Source organism: Drosophila tropicalis, unplaced genomic scaffold (genome assembly GCF_018151085.1).
Source record: "Drosophila tropicalis isolate 14030-0801.00 unplaced genomic scaffold, ASM1815108v1 contig_878, whole genome shotgun sequence".
In the NCBI taxonomy this organism is placed as follows: Eukaryota; Metazoa; Arthropoda; class Insecta; order Diptera; family Drosophilidae; genus Drosophila; species Drosophila tropicalis.
Window position 1 is genome coordinate 15,553,955 of NW_027173374.1, and position 21,039 is coordinate 15,574,993.

At 38.9% G+C, this 21,039-nt stretch overlaps 4 protein-coding genes and 1 long non-coding RNA gene across 7 annotated transcripts in view; 2 read left to right on the forward strand and 3 right to left on the reverse strand.

The window, feature by feature from the left end:
* Window positions 1-1,149: 1,149 nt before the first annotated feature.
* Window positions 1,150-1,681, reverse strand: LOC137585610 (cystatin-like protein). The gene is made up of 2 exons (XM_068301445.1): window positions 1,462-1,681; window positions 1,150-1,397 (listed from the first exon to the last, which is right to left on the reverse strand). The coding sequence occupies exons 1-2, from the start codon at window positions 1,635-1,637 to the stop codon at window positions 1,199-1,201; spliced, it is 375 nt and encodes a 124-aa protein (XP_068157546.1). The 5' UTR covers window positions 1,638-1,681; the 3' UTR covers window positions 1,150-1,198.
* A 410-nt stretch (window positions 1,682-2,091) lies between these two features.
* On the forward strand, window positions 2,092-3,011 carry LOC137585609 (cystatin-like protein). Its single transcript, XM_068301444.1, has 2 exons — window positions 2,092-2,408; window positions 2,470-3,011. The coding sequence occupies exons 1-2, from the start codon at window positions 2,218-2,220 to the stop codon at window positions 2,666-2,668; spliced, it is 390 nt and encodes a 129-aa protein (XP_068157545.1). The 5' UTR covers window positions 2,092-2,217; the 3' UTR covers window positions 2,669-3,011.
* Window positions 2,688-3,663, reverse strand: LOC137585618 (uncharacterized). Its single transcript, XR_011033605.1, has 2 exons — window positions 3,094-3,663; window positions 2,688-3,029 (listed from the first exon to the last, which is right to left on the reverse strand). It is a non-coding gene; the product is annotated as an uncharacterized lncRNA (long non-coding RNA).
* A 233-nt stretch (window positions 3,664-3,896) lies between these two features.
* LOC137585569 (uncharacterized) lies at window positions 3,897-9,637 on the reverse strand. Its single transcript, XM_068301373.1, has 6 exons — window positions 9,505-9,637; window positions 8,355-8,704; window positions 7,513-8,293; window positions 7,028-7,455; window positions 6,255-6,969; window positions 3,897-6,187 (listed from the first exon to the last, which is right to left on the reverse strand). The coding sequence occupies exons 2-6, from the start codon at window positions 8,690-8,692 to the stop codon at window positions 4,478-4,480; spliced, it is 3,972 nt and encodes a 1,323-aa protein (XP_068157474.1). The 5' UTR covers window positions 8,693-8,704; window positions 9,505-9,637; the 3' UTR covers window positions 3,897-4,477.
* Window positions 9,638-11,413: 1,776 nt separating this feature from the next.
* The window catches only part of stumps (DBB domain-containing protein stumps), a 31,351-nt gene continuing 21,725 nt past the window's right edge, over window positions 11,414-21,039 (forward strand). The window contains exons 1-2 of one of the 3 annotated variants that reach the window (XM_068301379.1): window positions 11,414-11,761; window positions 17,382-17,655. In XM_068301379.1, coding sequence (XP_068157480.1) covers window positions 17,646-17,655 — 10 coding nt within the window. In that variant the 5' untranslated portion in view covers window positions 11,414-11,761; window positions 17,382-17,645. Of the gene's footprint in view, window positions 11,762-13,998; window positions 14,158-17,381; window positions 17,656-21,039 lie in introns of those variants that run through there. The other 2 variants (XM_068301382.1, XM_068301380.1) reach the window with 2 other exon arrangements.

Below are 21,039 nucleotides of genomic sequence, written 5' to 3' on the forward strand. Positions count from 1 at the left end.
CTGAGATAAGAGTTTTTTTCTGAACAGAGCTCAAATACTAAAACTATAACATAACAAGAGGACAAACAACTCTCTCCTCATACACCCTTATAGCTAGACAATTGTATTATATACTAATTCTAAAAGAGGCACCCATCTAAACTTAAACGAAATAAACCACTGTGCGTCTTAAACTTGTGTGTACATATGTATGAGAGAAATCTCATAACCTGAAACGAATTAATAATCCGAGATCTTTGAACGTCTTTCTATAGCTTAATAATCACATTATGAACCTAACCACATAATATACATATACTATATAATAATTACTTTGAATAAGTTTGCCCAGGTCAGGAGTTCTAGCAAATTGAGATAAAGAAGGCAAATTAATGTCCCACTAGCCGATAATCCAGTAATTAGAACTCTTATCTTTTTAATACTTGACTAAATTTAAATAAAATCCCAAAAACATCATAAGTTTCTAGATCTGGTACAGTCTCAGAAGTAAGAAATTCCTGAGTATGTTAAGTTACTGAATAAGTGTCAAACCACAAGAGGTGATGGAAATTTGTTAGCATTTACTATTTGCAGTTATCAAACAAAACAATGCCAGTATACATACTTATACATAGAAGAAGCTTGTATATATTCTAATAAACAATACTAATATTGTCAAAGTGAATTGTTTAGTTATAGATGATGTATGAATATTCAGATATGACTTTGACTTTGAGCTTTTTCTGCTTGTTTGTTTTGTTTTGTTTTTGCTGTTAAACAGCTTTTAATAGAGGGCGGTGGTTCCCCTACCACTTTTTCATTCTCATCATCTTATCGGTGGAAAATTACTCAGTTAATTAATTACGCAAACCAACTCAATTGTTGGAAACTAATTAGTGTGGGTCGACAATTTCATTTGGAATCATGTAATGTGATAACCGTAGTCACATCTGAGTTGAGGTTTTAAACCTAGTCATCAGAGCCGAAATATAAATAGAGATTACTCTAAGGGAGCCTACTGAAAGTAAAGTAAATAAACAGCTTTTCAAATAAAGCAAAACCAATTAAAACTGTCAAAGTTGTGACTGTTTAACTCATGATCCCAATCTCTGATTGAACAGCTGGCTTAGTCTCTGGGTCTTATCTCATGCCAGTGGAAAGAAAAGTATGTACGAAATGTTCCATTTATTTTGCATTTTGCGATCTTTGTCTTTATTTTCTACCAGGTCTGATCGAGCTCTTTGTCATCTCCGGCACATTTGATTTTGATGTTGGTGCCATTCTCCTTCAGCCAACTCTGAGTCCAAATCTTCACGGTGCATGCCTTGCTGGGCTCATCGCCGTTGGTCAACTCCACTTCGTAGGTATTCAAGCTACCGGACACCACTTGACCCGTCACTGAAGTCACCTTAACAGGTCTGCAGAGTGAGATATAGAGTAAAATATAAATCAACCTCGAATAAATTGTTTTTTTCCACTCACTTGTAACTGGGTCCATCTCCAGTGGCCAATTTGGCCAATGTGGTGTCCAGAAGTGCAAGAGCTTCTTTCCTCGAATCCCCAGATAATTCACTGACTCCACCAAGAACAGGTGCGTCCTCGGCTTGGGTGAGGGCAATCAAGCCCATGAGCAAAACGAAAACTTTAAAGGCCATCATAGTTGAAGGTGATGTGTGAGGTACATCAGCGCTGAATAAACTGAAGTCACAGAGCGAATACCTCTCACTTATATACCCATGGAAATTCTCTATCTGTTGGCATCCCTGTGTGTGTGTGTATGCTATGGGGCTAGACGATAATTTATATGCTAATAGTAGATTCTGAATATTTAAATATGGAAATCAATTTCTACAGATCTCGTGAACTCTACACTTGATTAGAACTGGGTGGAAATTTAAAATAGAATATGAAATCAAATCCCAAAACCAGTTTTCGATCTCACAAAACGAAACAAATATGATAAGAAATTATATTTTATAGACTTTTTATAATGCATAATGCATTTGGACTAAGCAATCTCTTCGTAGTCAGAGATTTTGTGACTGTATTTAATAATCTAATTCAAATTGTTTCATTATCATTGTTTACAAATTTAAACTTAATAAAGGGGGAGGACAAAAATTGCGAGATTAATAATTTTGTGGCAAATTTAAATTCCCAAAAATAGATAAGATTTTGGGTATAAATTGAGCTAGATCTGTTGGAATTCAATCAGTTTCAGTTCTATAATTGTATAAAATGATGTATAGCTCTAAAGCTTTTTATTTATTGTGTGTGATCCTCTTGAGTCTGGGAGCCTTCGGTCGTGGTGTGAGCCTGACACCACGAGGTGCTGCCAAGGAATTGAGCGGCGATAGTAGAAAAGAAGCCTTGGACCTATTGGACGCATCTCTGACCAAACTGGTAACTGGCAATGGACCAAGCTACAAGTGGGTGAACATTAGAAACATATTTTGCCTATACTTAAATATTTATGACAATTGTCCACAGAGTTACTAAAGTTACTTCAGTGAAGGGTCAAACTGTGGCCGGGACCTTGAATACATTCCAAGTGGAACTCGCTCATGGCGACCAGGCTGGCAAGGATTGCACTATCAAGATCTGGACACAGCCCTGGCTTACAGAGAACGGCACCAATATCAAAATTCAATGCACCGGAGATGACCAGGAACTGAGCCAAACCTGGTAGGCTCTTGTCAAGGGAGAAATAAGATTGTCGATATATTTATTAATTGGAATGAACATAATGCAATTACATACACGAAACATTGTACCGCAATGTGAAAAAAAGACGTCTTAGGAAACCCTTCTAAACATTATTCGATACTTAAAAACTCAGTCAACACATTTTTGACTAGAACGTATATTCCTCTTCTTTGCTATCGCCCTCGACTTTAATTTTGATATTTGTGCCGTTCGATTTGAGCCAGGGCTGTGACCAAATCTTCACACTGCACTGTGCGGTAGAGTTTCCCTTCATCAGCTTAACTTGATAGACATATAGCATGCCAGCCACCACTTGACCAGTGACAGAAACCACCTCGATTGCTCTGCAAGGTAAAGAAATACTTGTTGGTTAAATCATACTTGGAATTGAAAAAGAGAATTACTCACTGATAACCAAGCCCATTTAGTTCGTTCAGTTTGGCCAGTGTGGAATTCAGAAGCTGAATTGCCTCTTCACGGTTCTGGCCATCCAGTTGGCTTATGCCTCCACAAATAGCACTGTCCTCTGACATTGTTGTTATTGAAATCAGCTAAAAGTCCGCAGCACAAAGGATTTTATATGGGAACAACAAGAGGTAAAATCGCCGGCGCCTGTTGTCATTAAAAATCAACTGGGACTGACTCATTCAGCTGGCATGACTGAGAGAGCTGAACAAAAAGCTGCCTGCTGTTACACCCACTCACTCTCTCTCTCTCTCTCTTATTCTCTGATTATCATATTGACTTATTGATTATGTTTACAGTTATTTTCACTTTAACGATAATTATATATTATCACAGTAAAAGAGCAAAAAACAATCACTTTAAACTTAACAGACCAAATGTAGATTGATTATCGAATAGTTGTTTGATTGCCCACATAAAAACATACTTGTCGGAATTCAAATCCCCTAGAACACAATAAACAAAGCACTGAGTATAGCTGTATATTACATTTATACTCTCTCTCATCCAATGATCTCGTGTCAAAGGGCTGAGTAATTTATACAGATCACAGTTTCCTATATAATAATACAAAAGAGCCGATAAATAAAAGCTTTTCATACATTAATTCATTGTTTGTTTCATTTTATATATGAGCCAAATTCTCTAGTGGGCCACCTTGATATGATTTGACTAGTATAAATAACACAAAATTCACAACAACTTGATGTTTTCCCTAACATTTTTGTTGTTCTTTGTCTCTTGAATTTATATTCACAAAAAGTTTATTTTCAAAATGTTATTAACAATTTATAGGAAGAATGCAAATATCATTATGCAGTCATTTTCATTTTCATTTTATGTTTATCAAATAAAGAACCATTAAATGATATTTATTTATTAATTCAATACCAATTCTTACTCTTCAATCAAAAACAAAAGCTGAGGTACAAATTGAAAAAGCCTTAATAACTCTTAGCTTTCTTATATATGTAGTATCCAATTTAAATAACGCATAAATCAACGATCAGGACTTGATGGTACAACATCAAGAAGTACCCCAACCTTTGATAACATCTATACACAGTTAGAAATGTGAAATAAGTTCAATTTTATATATGTATATACCTACATACAATATATACATATATATATATATATATAGTAAATGTTTTTAGATTAATGTTTTTTTTCAAAAAAATACAAGGTTTGCCATGAGAAAGTTGTGAGGCATTTATCATCAATGGGAGAACTAGATTTTGTATGCCATTTGTGTAGCTAATTCGAAGCGCAAAATATCCTGGTTTGCCATTCTATTTGTTCCTTTTCAAATGCTTGTAGTCTTTTTCTAAATGTGAATGTGAACATGGTCCAGCAATTGGGCTCGATCATAGAATATGGCCGAACACATTTCACATTCGAAGCTTCGCGTCTTGCGCTCCGTTTTGCCGGCAGCTGCTTCTTTGGCTGCCGCATCGGCTGTCTCGGCAGCGGAGACAACTTCTGAGATGGAAAAGAACCCAGAATTCACATCGGCAGTGCTGGCATTGGCAGGTACATTCACATTATAGGCATCTACCCCAACTCCATAGCTAAGATAGGAATTGCTGACTGTGTTTCTGGTGGCCTTGATGGCCGCCACTGTGGATGTGGAAGTAGCGGGTTTCTTTGCGGAACTCGTTGAGGCAGTTGTTGCAGCTTTACTGGAGGTGCTGGTGCTGCTGCTAGGACGCTTGTTGCCTGCTGTCCTCTGACTGTTGGCAGTAAGTTGACGCAAATGCCGGGAATTGGATGCTGCTGTTGACGACGATGATAAGGATGTTGTGGGAGTGGCAATATTACAATTTGTCATCCGTTGTTGGCCCTCAACCATTTCACGTAGATCGGGTGAAGTTGGTTCAATTTTAATCAGGTTTTGCTCCTCACCGGGCAGGAACTGTGGAGTTGTAGAGGATTCACTGGTGAAACGCAGGCGACTCGTGTTGCGATCGTTTTTAAGTGGTGACCGAAGAATCTCCTCCAAATCATTAACAATGCTGGGATTGTATTTCTCGTAGGTCTTCTCACGCAAGAGTGCTGCATCAATGAGGAGCGTATCGTCGTACATCATCTGAACACGCTGTTGCTCCTGTTCTTGCTTTATGTGCAGCGGACTCGAACTTATCTGATTAGGAGGTTGAGTGGCAGGGGAAATGATCTCATAGTCGTCTACAATATTCGTAGCAGCGGTGGAACCCGCTTTGCCACGATTGCCGCCACCGCCCGCAAGCAAGTCCAGATTGTTGGTCTCTGTACGAGTTATATATGTTTTGGCGCGAGTCCTTTTGGTGCTACCCACCCCTGCCGCTCCACCACCACCAGCATTCGAGCTCTCTGTGGCCGTGGCTCGTGGCATCTTAGTCTTTTCAGTGTGTATCATACGAGGACGCGAGGTGGTGGAGGCACTTGGTTTGCTTGTAGTCTTCTTTTTGCTGCGGTTATTCGTATTGCCAGCATAGGTTGCGACAGTGGCAATCACATCAGTTTTACTATCAACTGGAGGAGGCAATTTGGTCTGGGCTGATTGTTTGACAGCTCTTCGCGTCCTTGCCGCATTTCCCACACCGTTAGAACAACTCACAGAGCTTGCTGGTTCGAGAGTGGTATCGTTAACCACCACCAGCGAGTCAATTTGAAAGAAGGCCACTTGATTATCCTGCAAAAGTTTCTCATCCCACATACGCTCCGACTGACTACTATTGGAATCAAAGCGTTGTTTGGACGTAGATTTATCCGGCCCCTTGGCCCCGGTTCCATTGCGCACTGGTTTGGTGTCCTTTGTGACGGGTTTCTTGCATCTTTCTTTTTTGTTGGTATGCGTAGATGAAGCCATATCAAAGATATCATCCACATTCTCCATATCAAAGTCACAGATGTCAATGTCAGTGGCATATTCGTCGCCCTCGTCCTCCACTAAACCATCATCGCCGGCAGTTTCAACATCTTGGTGCTCATCCCGCATCTGAGCTATTTCATGAGGCTGTAACTTGCGGCGACGTTTGTATTTCCGTGGACCAGTCTACAAGAAAATAGAAGAACGAGGGATGAAATTAAGTTATTATGAAACATCATCAAGTTTTACTTACAATGGGCGCTCTTTGCTTGGCTGTGTTTGAGTCACTATGCTGGATGAGATGCTGGATCAACTCGTTGGATGAGGGTAAGTCGGCCGAACAGACTGTACAGTGATAGGTTCCTTTTGTCACATCGAGACCCGAATGATGGGAGCGAATATGCTCACGAAGAACCACACGCTGATTGAAGGCACGTGGACAGACCGAGCAGGCATACGGCTTTTCGCCAGTGTGAATGCGTTCATGTTTCCGCAGGGTTCCGCCATCGGCGAAGGCTTTCCAGCAATAGCGACAGCCATATGGACGTTCCCCCGTGTGGATACGTACGTGGATCTGCTGGGAGCTGCGTGAGCCAAATGTTTTTCCACATTCATGACAAGGAAACAGTTTGCCTGGCGAAGTGGTGCTGTGTGAGTGTCGATGATTTGATAGAGTTCGCCCATCGGGGAATTCTTCCTGGCAAACCTCACAAACCACCGATTTATCCCTATGAGATGCCATATGGCGCTTCAGTCGCGCTTTGTTGTGAAAGTTTTTGCCGCACTTGGAGCACGAGTGGCACTTCTCACGTGAGTGGTCCCAGGCGTGTTTGATAAGAGCCTTTCTATCTCTGCACTCTTTGCCGCATAGCACGCATGAATTGGGCTTTAGTTCTTGGGGATGGCGGGTGTGCAAATGACGCTTAATAGCTTGCTCCTCATAGAAACTCATTCCACACAGGACACACCTATAATCCAAAAGAAGTCCATTAGTGGCTCAGCATTGCTTGCTGCGACTAAACTTACTTAAAGGGCGGAAAACGGGCATGAATCTCTGCATGAGCAAGCAGCTCGAGGGCGCTGGGATAAGCTTTGCCACATGTGTGACAACTATGCGGAGGGCCTTCCGTGGCATTTTCCGCGTCTCCAAATTCCTGCTGATGGCTCTCTGATGGGTGCGATCCATTGGCGGACTTGTGGTGTTGCTCTTTGGCATGGCGACGTAGTAGATTCTGCCTGTGAAAGGAAATGCCGCATTCGTTGCAATAGAATTCACCATAAAGCTGCTGATCCTCCTGTTCCGATTCGCTGCCACTATCTGACGCTGAAGCCGGATCGTATTCCGAGTTACTCTCCTCAAACTGATGTGTCTTCTGATGCTCCTGCAGGCTATTGTTATCCCAAAACATTTCTTGGCATTGGTTGCACTCAAAGGGTGAGTCCACGCGGTGATTCTGCAAAAGAGTACATATTAATCCTGGGACTGGGCGCGCCGTTTTATCCAAACATACCTTAATATGAGACACCAAAGCTTTCTCTCGGGCAAAGGCTAAACCACATTCCTGACAGACAAATGGTTTGCCCTCATCTAGGACTGGGAAATTAAGATGTTCAGGAGGATCTGAGGCGGACACAACGTCTGGTTCAACTAAAGTGGATGTGGCCACCACCTGGCCCTGGGCCGGTTCATTCTGCACATTCTCGGTAATCACAATATACTGACTGGTCTCCTCTTTGGGCTTTAGTCGACTTATCCTGCCTCTAGATGCAGATGCCACTGGTGTGGCCACATTGGTGTTGTTTTCGGTCATATAGTTCGTTTGTTGCATCAGTTGCGGAACCTCACTGCTGGATACGATCAAGCATTGCTGCTCTTGATTCTGCTCTTGCTGATACAATGGCCAATCCTGCTCGTAGTAGTGATCATCCAGTTGGCGTTGCTGTTGCTGTTCGTACTTTACGGAGGCACACGATAAAGATGGCGCCGCTGCGGAAGCAGCGGCCGCAGCTGCTGCTGCTTCAGCATCGGCTGCATCCTGGGCCTCCGCATGGGCTTTAAAATGGCTAATCAATTCCCCGCGACGTGAAAAGCGGGCGCCACACAGTTTGCAGAGGTGGGGTCGATCATTCTGATGGGCCTGCATATGATTGTTGAGGCTGCCCTTTTTGCGAAACCGGCGACTGCAGAAATCACAGGGATATGGACGAAGCACTGTATATTCATCCTGCTCCATATCCAACAGCTCTTGGGAACTTGTGGTACCAGCTATTTGCTCTGCAGCAATTTCCACCCTTTAACAGAAAGGATGAAATTGAAATTACTAGTTTCAAAAGCTATTTATTTATCACTTACCTCTCCGCCCCCTGATGCTGGACCCAGTCATCGGTTATGACCTCTTCGGTGACCACCTCAGCTTCATCATCGAAAGGTTTGTCCGAGGCATAGGCTAGCACTGCACCGCCCGAATCCGCATCATTCCCAGCTATAATTTCATCCAGCTGGCCATCGCGTGCCATGAAAATTAGATTTTCGGCCGCCATATGATCGAGATCTTCGTCCGGGGCAGTGCCATTTACCAAAAAAGCAGTTGCGGGCTCACTATCACCTCCGACTATGGTTTCCGCCTCCGTCTCGTCACCAGAGGCGTGGTGCTGTATCCATTGGAATCTACCATAACTCGAATTGTTCATCACTCTCTTGGCCTGCAACAGAGTTTGTTCAATTATTAGCCGAACACGAAAATCAAAGCATCACACAACAACAGTAAAATGATTTGTTTTCGTTTTTTGTTTGTCAGACGCGAGCAACAATTGGCAGCTCAACATGTGCTCTTGTTCGTGGGAGAGAAAAGGAGAGCAAAAAACTGGTGGCAGTGTTGCCAGATCTGTGATATTCCAGTGGTGGTGGGAAACCACTCTATTTGTGCTCTATCCCCACTTGATTTGGCTATAAGAATTAATCTTTCAATTTACATTCTGTGACAAGCGATGAACAATCTTGAGATTAAAAAAAAAAAAAACAATAATAGTAAAAACAAACTTCTATTTAAACATGATATTTTAGAGTTTTTGAAATATCTTCACATCAAACAACAAACTTTGGCTTTTTATTATATTATCACTGAAGCTTTCCAGCCAACACACACTAGCTTTCCCGCTCCAACACATTGTGTTTGTTGCTGCTTTGTTCATGGCCCCCAAAGGGTTTTTGTCATAAGAAATATTCCAATTATAAACACCAATTTGGACACAAAATGAGGTTAAGTCGTTTTATTTATATTCCAGACTAAAAGCCGAATATAAACAAACATCTGGACACTTTTCACTTTCCCACCGACAAAGTACTGGCCAACTGAAATGTATCGTTCCAGCGCCACGCGGTTACATCACGCCCAATTTTCACACGCAATTTTTATTTTCAATTTATTTTGGTGCAGTTTGCTGGGGCCCATTTTGAGGTTAAATATGTCAAAGTGAAGTGCGACTCAGTCCCGGCCATTTACCTTTTGATTTAATCCGAACTTTACGATTGCATTCTTTTAAGCGGCCGTTTTTAAATGCGGCGAAATAAATTCTTGCAAAATGTTCACGAATGACCAGTGAAAGAAGAATTAGAATTGCCATGGCTGTTCCGAACAGGGTTGCCAGAAATTCACAACTGGGTGTGATGCTATAGTAGCTATAGCTAAATATATTTATCGATTACAGCTCGACTTATCAATCAGGAGCTAGATTTTTAACCGCGCAAGTGCTTTTTTCAAACTGCTGCTCATATTATTGCCTAATCTAACATCTGCTGATATTTGATTGAGAATAATATTAATTGAACAAATAATGACGTACAAATATTTTCAAAAGAAAAGAACACGGCAATATATCAATGTCAATAATTTGATCAGTAAATATTGCCAAATTTCTCAAGACAAAAGCCTATACATGAAATTTGAAACATCTGAAACAACAAAGTTCATACTGCCAATTTTTTCAAAGAAATAAACAATTTTGGCTTTACTATAAATATGGTAGTTAATAAGTTTCAAGTTCATACTCTTTGGTATATTCAGTTCGAAAAAGCAAGCACGTCGTCTAAAGATGCAATTATCCAAATATTTGATCCTCTTCTTTGCGTTATTTTATTGCTTGAGTTGGCAATTATCTGGCGTAGAAGCAGTAACATGTACAGAGGATCCAACGGACACAGCTTGCATTGACTGCACCACCGATCCTGACAATGATGAATGCACCACAACCACAACCACAACTACTGAGGCTACGAGCACACCGGCACCATCAACGACGGCAGCAACACCATCGACAACAGCAGCTACATCCACGGTGGATGCAACCACTAAGAAAACCACCACAAAAACTGGCCCCAAAAGGAAGAAATTCAGGATTACTCTGAATTACAAAGCCAAGAGAGTTCTCAAATTTAAAAGGAAATCAGGCTAATTCATAACGAATATGATTTGAATAAATTCACTTAAAAACACAATTAAACTGTTTTTTAATTGAAACTTTTAAACTAATTTCTGTCAGGAAGGGAGTCCCAATGTCCAATAGGTCAGGTCAAAGGGAATCCCAATGACCAACACTCTGTCAGACCTGATTAGCTGGTATTCCTTATTTCCGGTTCGAAAATTTCTACAACTGAACAGAGTATATTCATTTCCTGTCTCGGAAATATTTCCATTCCCATTAAAATTCATTCTTTAGATCAACTTTTTTTATACAAATTCTATAATTTCATTGTTTAAACTCTTTAATTTTGAAACATTTGTGTTGCGGTTCAGTTACAATTCAATCAAAATTTTTATGTTAGAACCAACTCTTAGGATTAATGCGATTCACAAGCCTATTGAAGAATCTACGAAGTCGTCGCCGTCTTCTGGCTCTTGGGGCTGCTGTGGTGCTGCTGGTTGACAAATAACGGGCCAAGCATTCGGCATTGGTGGGATAGAGTAGACAATTAATGCAATTCGCATCAAGTGGGGCCACATCACAGGTAACAGCATCCGTTTGATCCAGGTAAATGAAAATGGCAAGCGAGAGTAGTAAATATTTTAGGCAAGACATTTTGGTAGCTCGATCTTTAAACGACTGGAGTAAATTTGCCTCTAAATACAAACTTAAGATGGTTGGGGATCAACTAAAAAACCAATAAGAAATGAAAGTTAGTTCAGGTGTTCTTTAGAAAACATTCAGCAAATATATGTATTTGCTTATCAAATCGTTTAAATGTGCGTCGTATACATAAAATTCTCTTTCCTATCCACACCACTCTTCATTCTGGCTGGTCTTCTCTTTCGGATTATCAAGTTAAGAGCAAAGAGACATGCCACAGAAATGCAAATGGCGAGCGGTGGATCACGTTCGCGCCAAAGTTTTTCTGTTCAATTCGATTCCACCCGCTCTGTTGCTCGTTGCTCTGTTTTCTTTTTTATTGCCTCGGCCCCAACGATCCGCTATTTAATTTTCGGTGTGTTTTTGGTGTGGATCGTACGCTATATACCGTTTGTTGTATCATTTGTTTAAGCAATTGAGTTTACGGGAAAATTGAAAAGAAACAAAAAAAAAAAAAAAAAACAACAGCCCATTAAACTGTGATTGAATTCTAGTTTACCGTTATATCTAGAGCACCTGCATCGGTGTGTGTGTGTGTGTGTGTGTGTGTGTGTGAGTGAGTGACCCACCATCAGAAGTGCAGTGCAGTGCTAAAGCTTTATCTTCTTCTCTGTCTATCGCTAGCTACTTGACGTTGTAAGTGCAAAACAGAAAAAATAACCGCCATCCTTTTGACAGGCAGCAACGACGACATAAAAAATGTCAAACTGTCGATCAACATCAAGGCGAAATATGCAAGATGCGTGTCTTAAATCCGAAAGAGGGTCGCCATTTATGCGATCCCCCACCCGGAGCCCCCTTTCCTTCCCACTCCCCTTCTAGCCAGTTCCTCTCGATACTAGCTGCATTTGCCGCCTTTTAATCTCTCGGCTCTGATCTCACACTGTCTCCCTCTCTCTCCCGCTGTTTCTCTTGGCTTTTGGTTACGCGTTTTGCATGCTTCGCCCGTTGATTTTTGCTCTTCTCTGGAATGCGTTTAATTTAAATTTGAATATTTTTTTACCAAATACCCTGTATAATCAGAGGACTGAAAGGGTGGATCAACGACAAAAGCCTAGGGTCACGATAATAATGCAAACAAATTGGTTGTAAAATGGATAAAAAAAATCGTATTAAAGTCGACTGATGGGTATTAAGGACTTACTACAGGGTATCACAAATACATTTTTTTCTTTGCTTTCGATTTGTTGTTTCTCTTTGCTTTCGCTTGTTTTTACAACGCAAAACACTTGTTGTCTGCCTTTTGCCATTGTGGAAGAAATCAAACTAAGCGCAAACTTTAATTAATATTCCAAGCACTTGTGCTCCCCCACACAGCAACACACCAACACACACATACACACACTCACATAGCATATATGAAATATTCGAACAATGATTTCAGTTTTTATATGTGTTTGGTATTGGCTGGTTAGGGGAAAAAAGATTTGGTATTAATAATGGATGGCAGACTTTAAATGGAATTTTGTCATGCGTTTAAATAGAATAGATTCCATTCCAGTCTTTGAGTCGTTGTTTTTCATAGCATACCTTTAGGGTCAACATGGAAGGAAGATAGAAAGATAAAAGACTTTCATCCTTTTTCACAAGGTACTTTACTTGAAGACTTCCAAAGCTAATGCTTATTGTGAATCTCCAGATATTAAATGAATGTAAAATGATTTCACCACTCATCGAGATAAACAGTTTATCCGATTAAGACGATATCAGAAAGTAGTTTTCATTTTTTATCGACTCATGATAAATTTGTTTACATCTGAAACAGAAAGTAATTTCTTAGTCATCTGAGACAACAAGAATTCTCGTTTTGCCATAGACAAGGCGTTGAGAAATTTGCGACAATTGAACTAAATTTTAATTCTTTCAACATTTTGCATTATTATTGCTTAACAATTTTACACATCATTGTTGAATGGGGCCTCGAAACGTACGAAATTTATGTATCTGTCTATCTATGTAGTGTTCTGTTTGCTTCATGGTGCACCCACATAAAATACAAGTTGGCACACATTCATTTCGGTCGGCTGATCGCGATAAGCGGGCCAAAACAGAATTGAGCAAAAACTTGACACAAATGCAGAAAACAAAAACAAAAGAGACAAACAGAATTATTGAACATTTTTGGCCGACGCAACTCAAACAGAAGTGAAATGCAGATGAAATTCGTGGAAAGAAAATAATTACCATAGCTTGCATGATTAATTTTGTTTTAAATGGGTGGAAAAAGCAAAAAGTATGATCGAGTGGGCGAAAGGCACAAAGGAATGTACAACATTGCGTATGAGTGATTTCCATTTGGCTTATGTGTGCCTGTCGATCAGCCGTTGTCCTACATTTACTGGCCTCTCTTTCACTACCTCTCTCTCTCTCTCTCTATCTCTCTTTGTTTCTCTATAATCTAAATCTTTTTCTTTTTCTTTAAAAATAAACTTGCCACAACTTTTTTGAGCAACTTTCTCTCTTAATTGCTGCTTCTCTTAAGTACTTTGAGTCTCTCTCTCTCTTTCTCTTTCAATTCAAATTCAAATTGTTTGCCTTTTTGGTCATCTAGCAAATTATTTTTAATTGTTTATAAACGATCTTTTTGTTATTGCGCAAATAAATTGACTTTGCTTCTGTGTACACATACATACATGCAGACAAATGTTCTCTCATTCTCTGACGTATTTATTTTTTGTTTTCTTTTCTTTTTTTGTATTTGTATTTTTTTATTGAGCAAATTTATTATAAATTTTATTGGCATTGTGTATGGTTGTCGCGCTCAAAACATTTCGTAGTCGGGCGCGATTTTTGAAGATTTTTCCTTTTCTTTACTTTTATTGGCTTTATGACAAATTCGAGAACGCTTCAATTGATTTATTCGATGTTAGTCAATTTACCAGAAGAACTGCACAATTAAAGCGTTACGAAAACGTGTAATAATCGATTTTGTAAACGATCTTGTTTATAATATTAAATATTTTCCAAATCGGTTGTTGTGTGCGATCGTTCAGTTCACATTTGATGCGAATTCTACGTGCCGATTTCATAAGGTATGTGCTATGGTATTCAATGTGACAAAGACTCGGTCGGAATGGTTATCAGTATAATAAACCACACACCAGGCACATTGCCTCAAGCAGTTATTGTTCATAATTTGTACAATCCAAAAAGGACTACATATAAACTACATCATACATACATCAATGAATTCAGAGAAAATCAAAATTTGATTATATATTAACAGATACAACAAACATAGACGATTCGTAGAACCCTTCTAAATCTATCAGCTATTGATATCCTTCGTTTAGCTTCTTCGAATTCAGACCGATGTAATTAATTCATGCTAGATTTCCTATTAAATGTCAATCAAATTTAAAGAGCTCAGTGCTTAATGTGAACTTTAAAAAAAAAAAACAACTTAACATTTTTTTGCAGAAATTTTGTAGATACAAAAAAAAAACACAAGTGCTTAGACATTTCTCTTAGAACATTTATTTTTAGGATTTGTGCTTAAGAAATCTTTTGGGTTAAAATGGCAGCTAGTATCTTTTTACGTTGACTAATCCATCATTCTCGGTTTGATGCCCAGATGAGTATTTTTAGCAGAAATTTCCCAATAACAAGGCACATATTTGCGGGTATTATTTGGCCAGCTATTTTGGCCAAAATTTGTTTATAACAACTAAATGAAATTTATTGTTTCTTAAATACGCACAAGGAATTTCTAGTGAAGTAGCCAAAATAAAACAGACATTTGGCAATCAATCGATGTCGATTGATTAAGCAGATTTAGCCGCACATACTATACAGAATGACTATGGGACTATATGTATGGGAATAAAAACAAAAGATATGCCAGCAGACATGTCTCGCCGATAAGGGGGGAACTACTGTTCCCCGCCACAGAGCCCTCACCTCGCCTCATCAGTCAGTCAACAACTGTCGTCTCCATCATGGCATGCTCCACTTGATCTTGTGCGGCGTTCCTGGGGATGTCAGCACATTAATCCCGCTTCGTGCTTGGACTGAACTGTTTTGGCTGCCCTGCCCGGGGCGTCTGCTCTCCTCTCATCTCTGCTCGGCTTAGCTTGCCTGCCTGTTTGGTTGCCTGCATTCAACGGCGCATTTACCTAAATTGGAATTTCCGGTAAACCGTAATGAAAATCGTAGCAATCAAGCCCGAAAAAAATGCCCATATATAAGCGAAGTGTATAAAAAAGTCAGTAGAAGAGAACAACAGAAAGAAAACACGCAGAACAGAACAGAGCAGAAAACTCTCAAATTGATATGCAAATGAATGTCACCATCTTAAATGAAATAATCGTCTTAAACGAAGGCTTTCCCCCTCTTGCCTATAGACCCGCCATCATTCCGAATTGTGCACTTTAATTGCTTTTCTCAGTCCCATCCCAAAGTCTCAGTTCTCGCTCTCTCTCGTTTTTGCTCTCTCCTCATCGCGTGTCTCCAAGTGTGAGACATTAAAGCCTTTAAGAGCCACATTTATGAGTTTTTTAATGACTTATTTACTTAATAATTTTTCATTTTTAATGACTTTATTATAACTATTCTATATATTCCTATTCAAAATCGTGCATTCAATGCCAAAACGTGCATAGGCTACATATGCCTATAATATTTCCCACAGAATTCCTTACTAAATTTAGATATTACCATGGCATAAACAACGCTGAAACAAAAACAAAACCAAGAGTTTGGAGATCTTTTCCTCCCACTCTTTCTCTCTCTCTCTTTCTAGTATGTTGCAGTACATTTTCAAATTGGGTTACAACAAAATTGTAAACAATTTCATGTTTCTTGCACTTACATTTCTATAGCCAACAAATTCAGGAATATTATTAAGTTTGAAATGTTTATGTTCAGTTTAGTTGTCGATATTTATGATAATACACTTTATTAACTAAAAAACATACCTAGAATCATAAGCCAATTCAAACTTTGTTGTTTGAATGACTCAAACTGAGATCCTACATCCTAAATTTGAACCCTCAAATATTCATTAGAATTAAAGAGTTATTACTTAAATTTCATATTTGTTGAAGAACTGCTGTCAAAAAATAAGAGTCCAACATCGAGTTGAAAATTCCACCTGTTTCCATTTCATAAGACATTTCCCAACGTTGGAAAAGTTTCATTATTTTTTACAAAACATAATAAAGAAAAATAATTACAAGCAGTGCAAGAAATTATTTCAAAATCATGGAGACTCTAGGCAAATAAATCAGTTGATATGTCTGTGTATGTGTTCGTGTGTGAATAGTAGATCAATGGATCATTGATCTTTCATTTTATTTCCAACCTAAATCAAATTTGTTGCTTGTTTCTTCTAGAATTTTGATATGCTATGCATAGAGTGGTCATAAAATGAGAACTTTTTTATATTTTATTCGTCAAGGTTTCGACACAAATTCAAATCCAGCGATTTATGCTAGTGAAATGGATAGGTGTTGATATATAGATGCCTGATGATTGCGATATCGACGCCTGGATTGGAGTGAGGAGCTATGGGATGGCCAATGAGCCGAGCAGAAATCGAGAAATCACTTTGCGGTTTGTTATGCGGCGTGAATATTAATTGCCAACTAAATAATAAATATGCCAATAAAAAAAATACACCAAAAATATTTGAAGCAAATGGCAAATACCAACATAATGTAGCTACAACTCCGCCGTATATGGCCCAGCAATAAAAATGTTTTTGTTTTCCATTTATTACCCACTTGTACTTAATAATTTGATGTACTAATTGCGGTTTGTGGTTGCCTGACTGCCTCCATTTAAACTGCTCCAAGTCCCCCTTGTGGTGCATTCCAAAGGGGAAGTTGTTAAATTTTAAAACAACTTTGGTGGGCCAACAACCAATGACAACTATATAATAACATGTAGATAGTATATATATTTTCTCAATGTTTTTGATGTCACCTTCCGGGCTAGTTATGTGCGAGTATATTGCTGCATTTCCGGCCACAATTTGGTATCCGTGTTTGGGGAAAAACTCTTTTGGCTTCCGTTTCTCTTGGGGGGAAAACTATTGAGGATTCCATATGGTTTTGTTAACCGTTAGCCATAAGTTTTCCCATTGTATGTATTATAGTTTTAATTTTCTTCTTGTCCATTTTTGTTACCAAATTCCCCCTTCCATCGGGCACCTGTGCTTGACTGCTTTGCCATGCGCATAATTAATTGGTAGAAGAATAAAAAATAATAATTGTAATGCTTACCCCTTTGTGTGTTGTCTATCTATCTTTCTCAGGTTGCTTGCTGGCTTAGTGGTTTGACCAAAAAGTTTTTGGACTCTGGTTTGTTTGTTGTTGTCACATCCGCCGGAAGCACCTTAAGCGGCCAAAACAAGTGCAAAGCCCCCGCGCCCTGGGATAGGCAGCAACTTTAATCCTCATTTGGAGTCAAACTAAAACTAGAAAACAAAGCCGTAACAAAAAAGAGAAGAAGAATTATTGGCCAAAGCAATTGCTAAAGAACAATTAGCATAGATCCATTTTAATAAAATATCCGCGAAATGTCTGTAGGTAAGTGCGAATAAATTATATATAAATTAATTCATCAACTATTCACTCAGTAGCACAAGTTTATTTTATAATTGTTTATCAATTCGATTCTATACGTATATAATCCAATACAAAATACAAGTTTTTAGTGCAAGTTTATGGTCCTTTTAATTGTATTTCACTTCTTGATGCCCTTTCTAGTCTCGATCGGTAATTTTTACTAAATTTATTTCAATATCAATTAGATTTTTTTCAATAGCCTTGTCCTTTTCAGGACTATTGCCAAAATGGATACCAAGATTGCTTTCGTTACAAGATATTAATAAATGATTTTTCAACTTAACTAGATTTGGTTCTATAGTTGGCGTCTTGCCTAAACGATGCGTGTCCCATACACGACATAAACATGACAATTTCGTTCACGCCTCGGCCTTAACTTGACACCAAATCGAGTTTGTAGTAGTAGATACACGGGGACTACTGTGTAGAAAATGTAAAAACATGGTCGAGCATTAGAGAACCTAAACACATTAGCAATTTCCCAGAACGCCAACGCATTTATCTTATGACCTCGCTCAGTCGATCTCACTCTCGCTCTCTGGGTATCTCTTGCTAAGAGTGAAAAGTGAAACGATTAGTCTAGGCCAGGGTATGGGATCAACCCACTTAAGTATTGTTGAAGAACTCAAACGTAGAGCCAAAACAAAACAGTAGAAACAATTGGGCGTACACTGAACATGCCAAGATCTTGCCCCTCCTACGATTATGAAGCGAGGTGGTGGAGGGGAGCCCACCTAAAAAAATAGCAACGAGAAAGTGCAATAGTTTCCCAGGGTCTCAAATGCAGAGGCAATCAATCTATCTGCATACGTAGACTTTCAGATGGAGATGCAGTTTCAAATATAGCTACAAGATGCGAGGTCATCCATCAATTTGTCTAGCAATAATAACAATAATAATAAAAGGACAGCCTCAACAATAATAAATAACAAAACAAAATCCAAATTCAGCTATACAAAAGTCATCTAATTAGTCAGATTTGGTGGCTTGCCATCGGCATGGCCCCATGTCCAGTGGAGTTTAGCTTTGTGTGTTGTTGTTTCTTTCTGCCCTTTTTACATTTTCTCTTTATTTTTATTTATGTATGTAGAACAAATAATCACATCTATAGCCCCCGCCTGATATGGGAAATGATGCAATTAAAACACAAAAACACAGCCAGGCAAAGAGATACAAATGCACAGAGATAGATGGAGATAGAAGCGACCAACCCTCGCCCATTCACTCAATGGGCTAGTGCCACTGCCCGCATCCTCGTCTATCTGAATATATAAGCATATATAGAGTGATTTTTCTACACATAAGGGTATATAACTTATTATGAACCATTTGCTAGAACAAAGAGAAGGTTTGGATCAAAGGCTAACTTAAAGTTAGCGGAAAAGGATTTTAAATATTAAATCTTCATTTATCTTATCTTTGTGGTTCTTTTTTAATCTCTTGATAGATTTCATAAGAGTGTCTATGTTAACTAACCCCACACAGGTAGAGTAATAAATAGTCTGCTTGGTCTGAGGTTAGCACACTTCCATCAAGTTCTGTGTTTGCCTTTGTGCCATTTTATTTATATAAATAGTTTCTGTCATCGTTGTCTATGTAAATCATTCATTAAATCTGCATTGAATTTCATTCATTTGCGCATTTTAATTGCACTCAATGGACAGTTGGAGCATTTCTGTGTGTGTAGAGAAATTTACTATAAAAACTGTCATTATTGTTAGCTCATTGAATTTGTGGTTCATTCACAAGAGCTCCCATAGATTAGGCATTAAATACTGTTTGTTTTGTTATTCAGTTCAATGACTCTATTCATTTGGCTTAATTGGACATAAGTGAAATTTTTGACCAACTGTCTGTGAATCAGAATCCAAATCTTTCATTGACGTAATATGAATAATTATGAGTGGATTCCATGGCAAAAGGAGCCACAATGACTCACTGGGATGCAAGTTCAATCTTCGTCATAATTTTGCTGCTGCCGCACCTGAGCTGCACGTATAAATTTATTAATAATGCTCCTGTAAATGTTTATAAATATTTACGCAAATTAATTTGCATTGTCTTGGCCTCTCTGACTTTGTTGTACATATCGACAGCTGGCAGCGGCAGACAATAAAGAAATCTATTAACGCTGCCGTCAGACATTGAAAGAAAAGTGGACCAGAGGCACCACCAATTGGTCTCGATCACGTCCAGTGACGACGACGTCACCAAAGAAACACAGCCAGACATTTGCCTAGTTTGGCATTGTTTACGCAAAATAAAAATAAAAATAACAGAGAGACAATGAGCTGAATCATTTTGATAGTTTACTTATTATTTCTTTTCCCTTTTTATCGTCTTGTTTCATTTTCCAGGAATTATTAGCAACAATTAGCTGGATAGAATATATATGGCCCTGGCATAAATCAACTCCTAGACCCAGGGTCTGCTCCCACTCCCTCTCCTTCGCTCGATCACTCTCTAAAAATAGTCTCTAAACTAAACCCTGCCAGGCATCCAGACATTCGTTCATCTGCTACAAATGATTCTTCATAATTGAATTACATGGCCAAAGACAAGAGCGTAAAAATTTTAATTACACACCTCATAATCATTTGCCACAAGATGAATTTAGAGTGCAAGTGGGAGTAAGCACTAGGACTAGGTAGATACATTTCTTTCAGCATAGAGCTTGATCAAATTTCGTGACTGAAACGAAACCATGCGCAACCATGTCGAGATTACTGTCTAGTCCACAATGTGTGGGTTGGCATAAGACATCAGTGCAAAAGATCGTCACATTGGGACACATTCCACTCAGGCAATACAATGAATATTTATGTCGACAGAAATAAGGAAATAATGTACAATTTATTGCAAAAGTCCGTGGCATGAAATGAGCGAAACGGGAGGTCAGATTCAGTTTAGCATTCGTAGTAAGCAAATCCTTCTGAAAAATGAGTTGCTTAGTTTTATTATGCTTGATCAGGAGAAATAAGATCATCATTGGATAAACGGAAGATTTTACAGAGATTTTACCCCTACAAATGGTTGGCTTCTTAGATCCTTGCTGCTTTGACTAAAAAGGATCTCTTATTTACCTAGTGTTTATCTACAAGAGTAAGACTTACACTTGAATGTAGAACTTGTGTGTATGTATGCCATGGTTCTATCGAAGTTTCGTGTTACAAGTGGCAGCCGAAGCGAAATAAATCAAATATTTGAAAGAAAATGCCAAGTGCAAAGCGTTACGAGATCAACAACTTCATTATAGGCATCATTGGAGAGTTGGAGCTGAAGGGAATGGGGAAGAGGCAAGATAACTAGGGGACGTAATTAATGCGACACTGATCCTCTGGGGTA